The 16,013-nt window shown below is 39.3% G+C and overlaps 1 protein-coding gene across 1 annotated transcript; it reads right to left on the reverse strand.

Moving 5' to 3' along the window:
* Nucleotides 1-6,838: 6,838 nt before the first annotated feature.
* Nucleotides 6,839-15,665, reverse strand: si:dkey-266f7.9 (uncharacterized protein LOC100006223 homolog). Its single transcript, XM_036567168.1, has 4 exons — nucleotides 15,487-15,665; nucleotides 14,856-14,937; nucleotides 13,022-13,592; nucleotides 6,839-7,544 (listed from the first exon to the last, which is right to left on the reverse strand). The coding sequence occupies exons 2-4, from the start codon at nucleotides 14,909-14,911 to the stop codon at nucleotides 7,272-7,274; spliced, it is 900 nt and encodes a 299-aa protein (XP_036423061.1). The 5' UTR covers nucleotides 14,912-14,937; nucleotides 15,487-15,665; the 3' UTR covers nucleotides 6,839-7,271.
* Between the last annotated feature and the right edge of the window lie 348 nt (nucleotides 15,666-16,013).

The following is a 16,013-nucleotide window of genomic DNA, read 5'->3' on the forward strand; positions in this document are numbered from 1 at the left end:
CAGTGCTGTCTGAGGGGTCAAAGGTCATGGCCATTCAATATTGGTTTTCAATCTTGCCCTTTATGCAGTTATTTCTTCAGATTTTCTTCAGAGTCTGATGAAATCCTTAAATTCCTTGCAACTATTCCTTAAGAAGCATTGTTCCTAAACTGTTGGACTCTTTGCTCATGCAGGGTTAGGCTGAGAAATCAATAGAAAATAAGAAAGAACACAAGAAATCTAAGAAAGAAAGACACAGACAGTCAGAGAGACAGACAGACAGACAGATAGACAGAAAGAAAGACGGACAGACAAAAAGAAAGAAAGACAGAAACGCAGACAGACCGACAGAAAGAAAGACACAGACAAAAAGAAAGACAGACAGACAGAAAGGAACAAAGAAGAAAAAAGAAAGACAGAAAGACAGACAACAGAAAGAAAGAAAGAAAGAAAGAAAGAACAAAGAAAGAAAGAAAGAAAAAGAATGACACAGACAGAAAGAAAGAAAGAAAGAAAGAAAGAAAGACAAAGAGATAGACATACAGACATACAGAAAGAAATACATACAGGCAGACAGAAGAAAAAGAAACAAAGAAAAAAAGAAAGAAAGAAGGAAAGAAAAAAGCAAGACAGACAGAAATAAACAAACAAATAAAATAAGAAAGAAAGAAAGAAAGAAAGAACAGTACACACAGTGAGGATCTTGCCAGAGTTTTACTGCAAATGTTTTGCTCTTGCTTTCAGCAAGGAGAATTCTCTCCCTGAGCAAGGCTTAAAATGTTTTCAATCTTATCTCGACCACTGTAATTGCTTAAACAGAGCTTGTCTGCCACTGACCAACCAAAAGGACCATATGCTAGAAGCGTCCCCTAACACAACACAACAATAGCAGCAGGTATCGCAGCCAAAGGAACTCATGCCTGATAGAACATGCTTTTGATATGCAGACTCTGATAACAACTGTCCATTTGTGGTGGAGGTAGAGTTCCCCAGCGGCACCCAGAGAATCTTGCAGAAGAAGGCGCCACAGACATCATGTTTGGCCTACAAATCTATGCATATACAGCACTGTGCAAAAGTCAGAGACCATTTATTTAAGTCACACTCAAAACAGCCATGACGTACAAGTTAATTTTTTATTTATTTTTCAGCTTCAAAGAAAACAGTTTCACAGTGAATTACACAGAAGCTTCAACAGCTAAACCTGATATCACCTTTTCATTGTTTAGTGTTTTCAACCTTTATCTTTATTACAACTTCATCTGAAATTTTTCAGAAGACTTGCTTTGAGTTTTTCAAAGAACCTCCAAAGTTCAGCCTTAGAAATTGGTTGCACTTTCTGCTTTTCACAATAAAAGTAATTCCAAACACATTTAGTTATGTTGAGGTCTGGACTCTGGGGTGGTCAGTCAGTTGTTCCGAAAACACCAGCAGCTTCTTTGTTTGATAAGCAAATCTTCTTTTTGGCCTGTTTCCTTTTTTCAGTAACAGCATCTTAACAGCTGCACATCCTTTCAGACCCATAGTGTTGAGTTGTCTTCTCACAGTGGAAGGATGGACAGAAACACCTGTGGATTTTTCCAGGTTGAAGCAAGAGTGGAGCTTGATTTTCTCCTCTCTCTCAAAGATGAAAGCTTTAAGTACTGTTTATCTGGTGCTGACAGTTGTGGTGGTCTTCCAGGTCTTGTATGGCTATTATGGCCAATTTACTCTGTATGTTTTCAGAATTCTTTGAACAACAATTTTGGAAAGTCTTATTTTACTTATTTTCCTATGACTTTCCCCATCTTCATGCAACTGGACTATCATGTATGTAATCTCCTCAGAAATACGTCCTGAAAACTGAATAACGTGCACTAAATGGCATTTTTGACTGAACAATAAAAAGTAAAATCACTGTAACATGCAGCCTTTCATGACTTATAGCATCAATAAAACATTTTGCTTATGATTAATAATAATCACAGCATGGCTCAGCCAATCAGATTTTACAACCCAAACTATCCCTATTATTATTAAGATTCTGCAGTTGGCAGAGTTGACTTAAGCAGTACTGACCCAAGAGGGATTCATCAGTCTGTATGCCTGCATTTCTCCTTATCACTTCATTTTAGCAGAATTAAGAACCCTGTTGATAAAAGCATTTAATTCCTAAGCTAATAACATATAACACGTATTAACAGGGGAATTGGCACATACTTTAATAATCTTATTTTTTTCAGTATGACATTAACTGGAGGGACACATTCTGCTAAATATGAGGGAAAAAAAACAATATTATCCTGAGGCAATACTAAATAACATGAAGTGGCTGTGCAGGTGATATGGTTATATTTCCTTCAACAAAGTCTTCATGGTGCAGACGGAAAACTGATGTAATCTTGTTGTCTTCCATTAGTTGATGGCCTCAAGGTGCCACGGTTTCCAGATAAAGCAGTCAGAAATAACTTCCCTCAGCACCTGTAAACACTGATTGATTTCCATGTATCTGCCCTGCAGACACTGCTGCTCTGCTGCTCTTCTGCTTGATTTGATCCAGTGACTGATTAATTTCCTCATGACTGTAGTAAGTGGGAAATTAAATCACCATGTCCACTGTAGCTCTCATGATTAGGTGGCTGAGATAAGAGTCATTTTCCTAAAGTATGTATGAATCCAATTCCAAAAAAGTTGGGAAAGTGGGTATAATGCAAATAAAAACAGAAAGCAGTGATTTGTAAACTGTCTTTTACAGGTATTTAGTTGAATACAGCTCAAAGAAAAGAGATTTGTTGATTTTTGTAAATATACACTAATGCACTAATTTGATTGTTGAAGGAAAGACTTAGCCATTGCAGAACAGATCTCTTATTCTCCTTAAAAAGTCTTGGGCTGTTTTCACAGAATACTTCGGGCCATTGTCCATCTGCAGTGTGAAGCTCTGTCCAATGAGTTTTGAAGCATTTGACCGATTCTGAGCAGATAATACAGCCTTACACACTTTGGATTCCATCCTGCTGCTTTTGTGAGCACTCACATCTTCAGCAAATACAAGGGAACCAGTTCAATTGCCAGTCATACATTCCTACGCCGTGATGACACTACCTCCACCATGCCTGACAGATGAGGTGGTTGTTGTGATTTTTCAGCCTAATGATTGCTTGCTCCACTGGTGTTGACAACTTCATTTTCTCTTTTCATTTCATTTTCTATTTATTTGTAAGAGAAATAATGAGAGAATAACACACACTTATAAGTGAAATAATGAGGGAACAACAAACTCCTGGCCATGGAACAACTGACCAGCCAATTGTCTTTTGAGCCCCTAAAAGTGTATGAAAATGGTTGTAATCCCTACACTATTTACCTGATTTGAATGTAAATCCCCTAAAAGTCAGCACTTTGAGCTCATATTTTTATTAAGGTTCAACTTCACTATTTTGTGGCAGATGGTTAAAATAACAATAACTTTGTCCATGTCCAAATATTAAATGCCCTGACTGCATATATACAAGTCAAACACATTCTTTATTACAAATTACAAAACTGGCTTTTTAAATCAAATTAATATATAGTAATAATTCAAATAACATATATATGGAAACAAAGCCATCAATGATGCCTTCATAAGAATTTCTCTGCCATTGTGGCTCTGGGGCTTTAAGCAATTGCTTATACTGCTAACACCAAGAAACGGCCCTAGAATCATCCAAGGAAAGGTTCTTTGGGGAACCAAATGTGGTTCTCCCAAGGCATCACACCAAATAACACTTTATGGCACCTTAACTTTTAAGAGTGTATCCCATAACTGAGGAGACACTTCGACCTATCAGCTTTCTCAATAAAAGAAAGATTTGTTGCTTTGAAGAGTCAAGATCTCTGAGAAAACTGATGGGCAGCAAGTGAGCTGTGAAGAAAGCTGGCCATAAAAAGAGCTTATTGCTCTCAAATACACACAACCTATCTATCAGTGGACAATAGTTTAACAATAGTGAAATCTGATTCCAGTTGATTTGTTAGAACTGAAGTTTGAATATTATATTCCTGTCCCAGCCTACAGTATTGCTGCTTTTGTGAATTTATTGTGGCAATTTATTCTCTCCAGGCACAAAGGGAGTTCATCAAGAGCACAACTTTAGACATGTTTCTCGGCCCACCTTGAAAGCAAGCATTTCAGTGAAGCCTAACAACAGTACATGCTCCTCTATCCTTCCTCTTCATCCATTTTATCCTTTAGGAAAGGATCGAAAACAGGTATAAGGAGGAAATTTCTGCCATTTAGTGTGCGATCCACAGCCTACGCTGTGTACTCAGATGTGTCCAGACGTGTTATTGTCAGAGCCTGTGGCTAATCTGTCATTTTGTGACATTTACATTTAATTTGCTCATAACCCTAACAGCACCCTGCTGGCCGAGTGATTGAGCCAAAAGTGAAGGAATCTCTAAAAGTCCTGTCAATGAGAAATAAAATGTCAGGTTTTTCTTTCTGCTTTATTTTAAATAAAATTAGAAGGGGAGCATGAGGCACACATTTTGATTTTCATTAAATAACTTTTTTTCACAAGCAACTTAGATGTACACTACATGGCCAAAAGAATGTGGAGATCTAACTATCACACCACAAGCTTGAAGGACATTCTATTCATGAGTATTAATATTAAGTTGGCCCCACTTTGCATCTGTAACAGCCTCCATTCTTCTGGGAAGGCTTTCTGCAAGATTTTGCAGTGTGTCTGTGGGAATTCTTGCCCATTCAGTCAAAAGAGCATTAGTGAGGCCAGGCACTGATGTAGAAGGCCTGGCTTACACTTGATGTTTCAACTCAATACAAAGGTGTTCAGTGGGGTTGAGGTCAGGGCTCTGTGAAGGACACTGGAGTTCCTCCACATCAAACTCATCAAACCACATCTGTATAGACCTTGCTTTGTGCACAGGGGCACAGTCATGCTGGAACAGAAAAGGGCCTTCCCCAAAGTGTTTCCACAAAGTTGGAAGCATATAATTGTCCATAATAGGTGTTTGTCAGACCATTGTCTCTCCTCATCCAAAATTTGGTGTTGGCACTATGCATTCCAGTACTTGGCATTCTCCTTGCATACATCAAACCTAGATTCATCAGGTCTGATGATGGTGGATCATGATTCACCACTCCACAGAAGACATTTCTACTGCTCTAGAGTCCAGTGGTGGAGTGCTTTCCACCACTGCAGCTAAAGCTTGGCATTGTGCATAGTGATCTAAGGCTTGTGTGTAGCTGCTTGGCCATGAAAACTCATTTCAAGAAGCTCCCGACACACAGTTCTTGTGTGATGTTGCTTCCAGAGGCAGATTGGAACTCTGTAGTGAGTGATGCTTCGTGGTTGAGCTTGTGTTGCTCCTGGATGCGTCTATTTCACAATAACAGCACTTACAGTTGACGAGCGCAGATCTAGCAAGGCAGGAATTTCTCAAATTTCTCAAACTGAATTGTAGCAAAGGTGACATCCTGTGACAGTGCCATCGATTCTACTGCCAGTGTTTGTCTATCGAAATTGCACAAATTGCATCTGCCTGGTTTTAAGCATCTGTTAGCAATGGGTGTGACTGAAACAACTGAACTCGATAATTAGGAGTGGTGTTCACATACTTTTGACTATACAATTTATATGCTACAAAAAAGATAAAAATGTTTTCAGAAATTAGTCAAAAGTACAGATGTGGAGTTACACTATAGGTCCAAATGTTTGTAGACACCTACTTGTTTGCCCCCTCTTTTCTGCAATAACAGTCTCTACCCTTCTGGGAAGGCTTTATATTAGATACTGGAACATTGTTGTGAGGATTTGAATACATTTGGCCACAGGAGCATTAGTGAGCTCAGGTACTGATGTTGGATGATTAGTTCTGGATTACAAATATCACTTAAACTCATTCCAAAGATTGAGCTCAATCACTTCAGAGAATGCAGTTCTCCTGCTCCCGAGCCTAGTGCTGAGGGGCTTTATGCCCCTCTAGCTGATGCCTGGCACTGGGCATAGTGATGTTAGGCTTATGTGTGGCTGCTCCTTTCTATTAGTAACATTTTTCTGTGGAGGTTGAACAAGCTGTGTGTGCAGTTGAACTCCTCTGTCAGTAATAGGTGCACCTCAAAGTATTTTCACTTACCCATTAGAAGCTTCGCAAAAACACTTTGCAGGTTTTGTTAGTTTCTGTTAATTAGCTTTTTATTTCATCTACAGTGCCTTTCGTATGAGTGTTCGGTTTGTTTGATTTTACCCAGCTAAAAGTGCAACCAAAAATATACTTGAGTGAAAGTCAGAATCTACATTTAAACATACTCAAGTATATAAAAGTCAAAAATAAATGTTTTAACACATTCATTAAAAGTTTTCTTTGTATAAAGATGCAGTAAATATGATTTATAAAGGAAAGAGAGCAAAACAGCTTGAAATGGTTGTTTAGTCTGTAGTTTATACAGCTCATATGCTAGGTAGCTAGCACAATAACACAATAACCAACTAAATAATCAATGAAACTTTTGTAAATTTGAATAAAATGATTTGCAACTTTCTAAAACTTCAACTACATTTCCTGACAACTTCAGCTAGATTATCTAGTGTGATAGATGACATACTTGCTATCTGAACTGCATGCTAGTCAACAGTTTCAACTGAAAGACATACACATAAGGTTGGAAATGAAAAGTTTTATTAATTTACCAAGTGAAGTGTGGTGGCTTCATTTAATCAGCTGTGTTCTTTTTTTAACAAGTCATAAGTCTTGAGCCATTTAAAAGTGAGTCCAAGTCATTTCATGAGTCAGTCAACATGCAATTTGAGTGTAATGTGAGTCCAATTTGAGTCCACATTTCTGGTAAGGAGTGAAATGTATGTTTTTTTTCTCTTGGAAATGTAATTGAGTGAGTGAAAGTACAAGTATTCAGTTTTTTAGTAGTACTTGAGTGAAATACAGATCTTCCTGAAAAACATGACTGTTATGAAGCACTTTCACTCAAGTATTTTCCACACCTGAGGCGTAATTTTTAATTAGTATAGTACCTTTTTAGTATTAGTAGACAGGGTAGGTCAACAACAAAAGTGGAAATAAAAGGTTATTGTTTTGAGAGTGACAATATACTCAATTGCTGAAATTGAATGATTTCACAGTCAATTTTGAGATTAGTTTTTGGAGACAAGTTTTTCTTGAACAAAGCAATGAAGCAGGGTTCAAAAGATCTCCAATGACAAGGGTACACTGTCATCACAGAAAAGATATATTGTTTTTCCACTCATTCAGTATTGTCCATGCCTGTTTTATTTCACCCTTTCTACTCCTTAGTTGAAGTCAATGATTGTTTTCACTAACATGGCTCCTGGAAAGTCCATTGTGATGATGCCAAAGCGCTTCCTCTGGCCTGCATGGCCACTTAAGTACTCATACAGACGTGGATTAATGCGCTTGGCCAGGGCACTGGGGTGTGCTAAGATGCTGGCGCCGCTGGCATATGTGAGGAACATACGGGCCTTGTTGCCCACCACAGCCTCTTCCAGGTGGGTGTAGACGTTCTTCCATTTCTTATCCACCTGCTCAGGCTGGAGAGAGGACACCTGTGGACACAAAGCTCTTGTTGGTTACATGTAGTTACAGATTTAAGGGATGGCACAGGGCTCTATCTGGAACATACAGTCTCAGATCAGGGTCACAGAGTTCTCTACCCATAGAGGTCGACAGTTATTCCTTTCAGTTTGATTGTTTATCTAAAGGCAATTACATATTTATTACAAATTTAATTGTATAGTGTGTAACATAATGAATTACTTGTACATTCGGTTTACAATATGTATTGACAGGTTCGAGTTGCTTAATGACAAAAATGCTTAATGACAAAAACTCAACAGATGATACAGATTTACTTTTTACTTTCTGCAAAACAAGACTATGCAACAATAACTTTCCATCAAATTTATATCATGATAAAATATTTTTATATAAAAAGAATCTGCATAAAGACTAAATTTGAGACAATATTTCTCTCTTTGTTTCATTTGTGAGAAATAATATTGAATTATTATTATGATGTGTTTGTTATTGCTTGCAATAACTATGACCTCTAAGGATGAAATGGTAATTTCCCATTGAAAATTCTTGGATTAAGTGAGATCTGGACAGGTGATTGACACTTAAGTCATATTTGCAACAGCATACACTGCATACATTCAATAGAAGCCATTATTTGTCAAAGCTAGGTCAAAAAATGAGGAAAAAACACTTTTATGATAACGTTACTTCTGGCTCTTCTATGGGATTCTGAATGTGTATCAGCACTAAGCCAATGATGATTCACATGAACATTTCTTGGCTGTTCTAGATTACATGTGGACAACTGAAGTTTGTACCAGACATATAAACCTTGTATGTGGCAGTTTTACAGTGATATATATATATATATATATATATATATATATATTGGCTGCCATTCTGGTACTCCAGATCTGCATTATATGTCTATAGATGTAAATATCCTCCAAAAAATGCAGATATATTAAAAATGCTATGGTTTACTATGTTTACTGCCAACAGTACTTAGGTGTCAGACAAGATTCACAAACAACAACAGTTGGATAATAACATATTTCAGCTTTCAGACAAAAAGTTTCAACTGACCAAGAATAGACACAGCTAGCTAAGAGAGATCAGTGGGCTACTACTGACTAATTGTGGTTCACCAGTGCCTACAGAGGTGCTGCAGTGAGGCCATAATTTCCTCTAATGTCTCTTATCAGCTGACATCTCCATGGATTAAACAAGTAATAATCTGTCTTTCACAAAAAACTTTCCATTGATAAGAAGAATAGACACATATAGATGGATAGATTATCATATACATAAATAACAAGGAATATTAGTCTTGCTACTGAAGAAGTTTGCCCACTAAGTTAGATGGAAAGCAGTCTAGGCTAATTGCTTAGATTTGGGCATGTTCTTTTTTCAAGCAGTGTTTGAGATGCTGGGGGTGGATCGTTTCATTCCAAAAACACTGACAGAATGGAAATTTCTTTCATTTTTTGTATTGTTGATTATCATTAACTCTTTAACTGCTTGCTGGTCACGTCCATAGTCCTCTGAAGTAAAATGCTGTCTGTATATTCTCATATGTGAATATCTGTATTAGCTGTATAGCTCTACCATCTTAGCAGGATCCGTGCTCTGTTGATTCTGAGACAATACAAAGCCCATGAAGGTGACCGACATGGAACAGGGACTTCTCCAGCTTAACAAAGAGATGGTTCTCCAAGGACAATTGGAGAACCCTGTGGACTTAGTGTGGAGCTACGTGTTCATCTATAGACTTGCTGCAAATGAAAATATCATCCAGGTAGACAAACACATTGTGACCAAGTGCCTCCCTCAGGACCTGATGTACTGCTGGAAGTCAGCCGGAGTGTTCGTAAGAATGAAGTGCATGACAAAGTATTCATAATGACCCAACAGAGTGATGTAGACCGTTTTCCAAGCATCATCTTCGCCAACCTGGATGAGGTTGTAGGCGCTGCACAGGTCCAGTTTGGTAAAAACGGAAGCCTGCTGCAGTGCTTCAAAGGCAGAGGTTCTGCAAGCAGGTGCTCTGGCAGTGGAGCTCCATGAAAGGGCTGAACGGGTAAGCTTGTCCAAATGGGGATTGTGACATTGAAGCCAGGGAAAGCCTAACACCAGCTGCAGGTCAGGAATACTGATCAGAAAAAAGGAGATTTGCTCTGTGTGCTGCCCAGTCTGCAGCAAGAGTGGCCTGGTCTGAAGAGAGACCCCCCCAGGCCCAAGATAATGTCCATCAATGGTAGATATTGGCAGGGGGTGGTCAAGTGAAACAAGGGGCAACCCCAGATCCTTAACTAGAGTGGGGTCAATAAAATTCCTTGCTGCCCCTCAATGAAGAGTCAGTGAAGACCCTAAGCCTTTCCTTCTTGCCTTGCCCCAGTGAAAGAGGCATTGAGGAACACCACAGAACCCCAAAGAGAAAGTGTCCTGGGTTTCTGCAATAGAGGCACCGACCCTCAAATACATAGGCGTATACCCTTCATTGGAGGATTCCTGACCAACTGGGGACATGAGTGTGGGAGAGGAGCTCAGGATAGACTGGGATCACCCAGCCTCCTGAGTCCTTCGTCATTCCTGCAGACTTTGGGTGGATTCTCCCCTGGGAATAGGCTGGGCAGCCACAGTGGCATTGGGATTTAGGGAAGATGAAGACTCAGATACTGCAGGTGGAACAGGGGTTGCTTGGAGGACTACAATGATATTCTGGAGTTGCGTAAGTACCTGCTGAAGGACCTGTTCATGTCTCCCAATAGCTGCTAGGTCCATAACTGGCTGAGTCTTTCTGTCATGTGGTAACTCATCCAGGGGTGGATTTGAAATCATGCCCTCAGGTTAGAGGGCCAGTGTTTTTGAGTGAGTTACTACTAAGAACTGAAAGAAGTTGGATCCGAATGCAGAGCAACTTGAGAAATAGAAAACTAAATGAAAGAAACAAGGATCAAACCCACAACCTCATGATACTGTGGCAGGTGCCTAACCACCACACCACCATATATGTATTCAGCACTGAGGGGTTTTAAACAAAGACAGAGAAAAAGGCGGGAAATAAAACAAAGGGGACGCAAAAGCCAGAGTAAGGAAAAACTAAAACAGCGCCTTCAAAGAAAGGAGAAATTTTCAGAAAGTTTAGATAAAAAAATAATGAACAGAAAAACTCTCAGCTTCCTTTTCCTTCTCTTAGGATCAGCTTTTTTTGAGAAGGAAAGAAACAACTCGAGACAGAGGATAGGCTCGAGCAGTTACAGAGAAAAAGAATCTTAAAAGAAACATTTTAAAGCTTATACCCAAAATTACCAGTCAGTTTTTTTTGCCAGAACTCTAAAGCAAAGACTCAGCAATGCAAGTCTCTGTCTCAGGCCTTAATTAGTCCCTTTGTCCAGGTGTAGGGCATTGTGCTTGATTGCAGCCAGGAGTCGCACTGGGTCTCCCCCCAGTGATTGGAGAGGGCCTTACTCTTACAGATAAAGGTATGTTTATTTTTTTGTAGTATCAACATTATGCCATTTGTTTTAGATTGTAATTGGACAACAAAAAGTAGGGAATCTAGGGTCTGTCTAATGAAGCAGGTTCAATTTAGACTGATTAGACAGATTAGATACTCAGGCTGTGATTAATCCAGGTTTAGATACTCAGACTCTGATTAATCCAGGTTTAGATACTCAGACTCTGATTAATCCAGGTTTAGATACTCAGACTCTGATTAATCCAGGTTTAGATACTCATGCTGTGATTAATCCAGGTTAAGATATGCAGGCTGTGATTAATCCAGGCTTAGGTACATAAACTGTGATTAATCCAAATTTAAATACTCAAGCTGTGTTTAATCCAGGTTTAGATACTATGATTAACCTGTGATTAGTTCTCATGCTTGTGTACATGAAAGCATGATGTTTATGATGAGCAGCCAATTGTGTGAAACATGGGGATGAGCCACCAAAGAAAGAGTAAGAAACCATGCAGCCTAAATATTTAGAAAGTAAAGCATTTATAACAGCAAAGAATGCTGTCACCACTGCTACTGTGTTGGTGCTTATTGCCTTAGAGCAGGTTAGGCGAGCAATATAAGTTGCCATGGTAGCACAGTAAAAAGTTATCCACTCTTGTGAGATTCAGGATTAGATTGAATTAAGCCAAAAGCTGGGTAATCAAGAAATGCTGCTTTGTGAGACCCCTGAATCTAGAATTCTGAGACGGTTAATTTTACGCTACATCAGTATTTGTATCAAAAATTATTACTTAGGGCCACCAGAAGCTAAAACTGTCCCTGCCTGTGGTCACTGGAACATCCAATGTGTCTTGGTAAATAATGGCAGACAATAGTCCTTGCTTTTTGCTGTCTCGGTTGGCATTGTTCTTGTGAATACTTCACATTTATCAAAAAAAAAACAAACTGCAAAACAAACACAGGCCTGCGTCTCACTCTCATAGTTATCGACCCATATGGTTTACCTGTATAAAATCTGTTTTTTTCTTGCTGTTTTGGAGATATACAGCTGTATAAGGCTGGGGTACGGGAAATCTAACGTAATACAGGTTCCCCATAAACTCTGGCCAGTAAAGCTGTGGTGCTCCATTTTTTTAGACTGGTCTAAACAGTCATCTGATCAGACTGCGAGTGGTGGAGTGGGAACTTAGACATACTGACTTATGTCAAATGAACAGATATCAGCTTTGTGAGAAACAAGCCAAGAATGTCACTCACCAGAATTTAAAAAGTGTTGTGCTGTATTAATCAGGTTGTAATTCAATCTGACTGTAGAAAAAACAAAGTTCCTGCATCTAGGGCGTAGCTTCCTTAAAAATGCATGTGCAAAGATACATTTACTCCTTGATATCACCTTGCAGATGATGGTACATCATCAGTGACTTTTTGTTCTGTCAGTTCATCACAGAATGCAACCTGACTCTGCGCTGTCTCTGTCTGACTGCCTTTGTGTTTGTATAAGTCTTTGTGCAAGAGATCATCTAGCTGCATGACTAAACAAAAACTACATTTCTGATTCTGTATGAAGTGATTAGTGTGATTACAAGATACCTACATTATAAAAGGGTAAAAATGTACTAATTGAGTATCAGTGAAATTATACAGTTTGAAGACTGTGAATGTAACTGTCCCCAGAAGTTGACAACTATGCACTCCTAGTGCTCAGAGGTAAACATGCTCCTTTGGAGTGCTGGTGTGTTACGTAAAAGGGTCTAAATGCATTGTGGAAGTTCTTGGTTAGTAATAATAAAGCTATAAATATGTAGATTTCTTGGGGAGTTGGAACCATTTTTGTGTGATTCAGGGAGCCAAAATTTTGGATTGGTCTGAACATGTCAGAACAGCATTGAATCACCCCCTTAAGAAAAATCAGATGTAAAAATACCTTACCTCAGGGAAGAATGGAGCACTGCTGGAATGGTGCCTTCCTCTCTCAGCTAAGTAGGTCTCTGATATGTATATCTATGGTGCAGACCATGTAATTCTTACCTTAACTATTCTTACCTGCCAGTAATCAGCAATATCCAGTGATCGGTACCGCATGCCCAGGTCAGGTCCAGGGAAGTCTTGCAGGACAATCAGCTTGCCCCTTGCCTCTCCCATGGTTGGCATCAGCCGGCTATGCCAGAGCAGATCCCAGTGAGCATATTGATGAACATAGCGTACCACAGCCCCGTAGATATCTCCAGTCTCACTCAACTCCTCTCTTAGCCTCATCAGCACTGTCTCAGTGGGGTGCTGCTTCAAAAAAGCCACTATGCCCTCTAGCACGTCCCCAAAGTGTGCCCACTGGTAGGAGATGCCATGATGGATGGTGAGGTTTCCCCGTATGTGACGTACACGTATATCTAAAAAGCGAATGCCAGCTTGGAGTTGGCTTGCCAGGGGCCAGGAGTTGCACTGAGCAAGGGAGCCACCGTAAAAGGCCATGGTGTTGTGGGTGCCTGGCATAGTGACCTCAGACAGGGGCTGGTTCTCGGGGATATCCGCCATCCAGGAGGAGTTAAGAAACTCTGGTGTGGGAGTGTCATCATAGTCAGGGTGTTGGATGGCACCATGACCTGAACAGGCCACTCTGTTTGAGGTGGGCCAAAAAGAAGACATACTTTTATTGGAGAAGCAAGATAAGTACATTCTTAAAAAAATGGTTAAGCAAAAAATCTACTACTGCAGTTTTCCATTTACCTCAGATGTAGCTCAGCCATGTTGGGTACCTGAATTTCTCTTTCATTTAATGTTAAAGACTAATGTTGCTAGCAAACATTAGAAGTCAATAGTCAAATAGCCAAATAATTTCTGTAAATACATGCCCAAAACTTCTCTCTTAAAGTCTAGGTGTAGCAAAAAAGAGCAGGCCACTACTTTAGATGTGGGAGTCAGAATTCAGCACAGCACCTGTTGTCTAAAGTGGTCGGCAGCAGTGTTTAGCTGCACCATGTAGTTTTGTTCATTTTTGTAGCTCACAGTAAGTGATACTGTGTCCTAGACCCCATTAACAAGTCTGCAGTACCTTAATGAAGACCTCGAGTGTAACAATGGGCAGGCATAGGCATGCCTGGGCCTACACAGATTGATCAAAGGCCTGCCCAATCAAATGGGGAAAGAATATTAAATAAGCAGAATTTTTTCAGATAATGGAACTTGATTTGTTTTCTGTGAGTGCTGTAGCTGTGTTATGGCCAATCACTGCTTATCAACCACTGCTATCTGCCATTGCCTCAAACCTTAAGTTCAATGTGCATCAATGTATGACTTGAAATTTAGCCTATCCACTTACAGGCCTTTTTTTCCTGACACATTCCTTTAAAAAGTAAAGGGTCTGGTTCGAATGTGTGTGTCTATTGGTATTTTTCACATTATGCAAAAGCCTTTAAAACAGACATTCTTCACACCTCCTCTACAAAAAATGAAAAAAGACTTATCCAATCAAAGCCTCTTAAGGAGTATTACTGGTTCTCTAGTGGCATCATTATAAAGAACCCTTTTTTCACCTTTATTTTTAGGAGTGTGCAAGATCTGTGTGTATAAAACATCATATTGATTCTTTAGTGCTCCAATAAGAGACGCAAAATCATGGAGATAGAGAGCACTTTACCTTTAATTTGATTATGGACACAATGAGATTAGATGATCGTTTCACTCGGCCGCAATAATGCTAGGTAGGCAAAAGGCAGAAATAATCACATTTGGTCCATTAGAGAACTTGTTTAACTCAATAAATGAGATGCGGAGTAGACACCACTGACAAACGCATTTGCAGAGAGAACTGATTAACTAAAGGCAGCAAACATGCTTTCTTCGCCAGCCTTCAGTGAAATGGTTGTAAAAGACTACTTACCCCAGTATAATCCCCACTATCACCACATGCATCATATCCCCACTGGAACACGCCATGCTGACACCTCTAAATGTCCACAGATCTTTGACGGCACAAACAAACACGGTTAATAGTACATTTTGAATTACACCCTAAATCACATAAAATTTAGTGAAAATAAAATCTAAAATATATGACCTCATGTAATTACACTGAAGTTACATCAGAAAAGGGTACATTTTAGCCCCCCAAGATACAAACAATGTAAAAACAATGACCATTAAGATCCAATTCTGTATCTTTTAAAGGTTCACTACATCCACTTTTTTAATGAAAGGTACAAATTAATATTACTTTAATTACTTTTCTGAATAAAATAATTAAATAAATAACAAACCAGGAGTCAATGCAACTTTCAAATGGAATCTGGTACACTTAAGTTCCTTAACTGACATTACTGAAGATGCACCCTTGAGGGTACCATCCCAGTGACGGTATTTGTGCCCTAAAAGCTACAGTCATTTCCGAGACTGTATGCTAAAGTTTTTCTTATTGCATCATAACTTACTTTGCAACCTAAACTGCAAAAGCCAACCACAGCTTTTCCAACAAGAAATTAGCTTTTAGCAACAAGAAATGTGTGGTCTCTTACCCCTGTTTTGTGAATCTGGAGAGTGGTCACTTGAGACTGCAGCACAAAGCACCAACCAGGCAGAGCCAGGCTAGCTGCCTACACTTGTGTAGCATTTGTACTTTTACCCCCTTCCTTTTTTCCAGAGAGACCACATGCTACAGTTTCTGGCTAAAACTGGTTTCAGGCACCAATAGAGGGCTGACCCCTTTTGTGTGAGGGGTCATTGTGTCTGTTTAGAAAGTACAGTAAAAAGCTGAGCAGGGTCAACATGAGCGCACAAAAACTGGCCAAACTGAACCCCTCGCCCTCAGATTCAAGCCAAATGTACTGTGGGCTTTAAACAGGAGAAAGGAACCAGCTACTATCTTTATACACTTAAGAAATATGATATGAATTTCATATGATATGATTTTGGCAGCATTATGTCAAAATATTGACTCAAATTAGTGACTTACTTTCTCAAAACCTTGACTTGGGGATCTCAAAATAATTACATAATTCTTGAAATATTGGCTCAGTCTTTCAAAAAAGTGACTTCCTTTCTT

This window comes from Colossoma macropomum, unplaced genomic scaffold (assembly GCF_904425465.1).
Source record: "Colossoma macropomum unplaced genomic scaffold, Colossoma_macropomum, whole genome shotgun sequence".
NCBI lineage: Eukaryota > Metazoa > Chordata > Actinopteri > Characiformes > Serrasalmidae > Colossoma > Colossoma macropomum.

Coding starts and splice junctions, on each gene's coding strand:
- si:dkey-266f7.9 (XM_036567168.1), bottom strand. CDS start 14,911: ATGGCGTGTTCCAGTGGGGATATGATGCATGTGGTGATAGTGGGGATT. Junction 13,593..14,855: donor ATAGTGGGGATTATACTGGG/GTAAGTAGTCTT, acceptor CACCTCAAACAG/AGTGGCCTGTTCAGGTCATG. Junction 7,545..13,021: donor ATATTGCTGATTACTGGCAG/GTAAGAATAGTT, acceptor TTGTGTCCACAG/GTGTCCTCTCTCCAGCCTGA.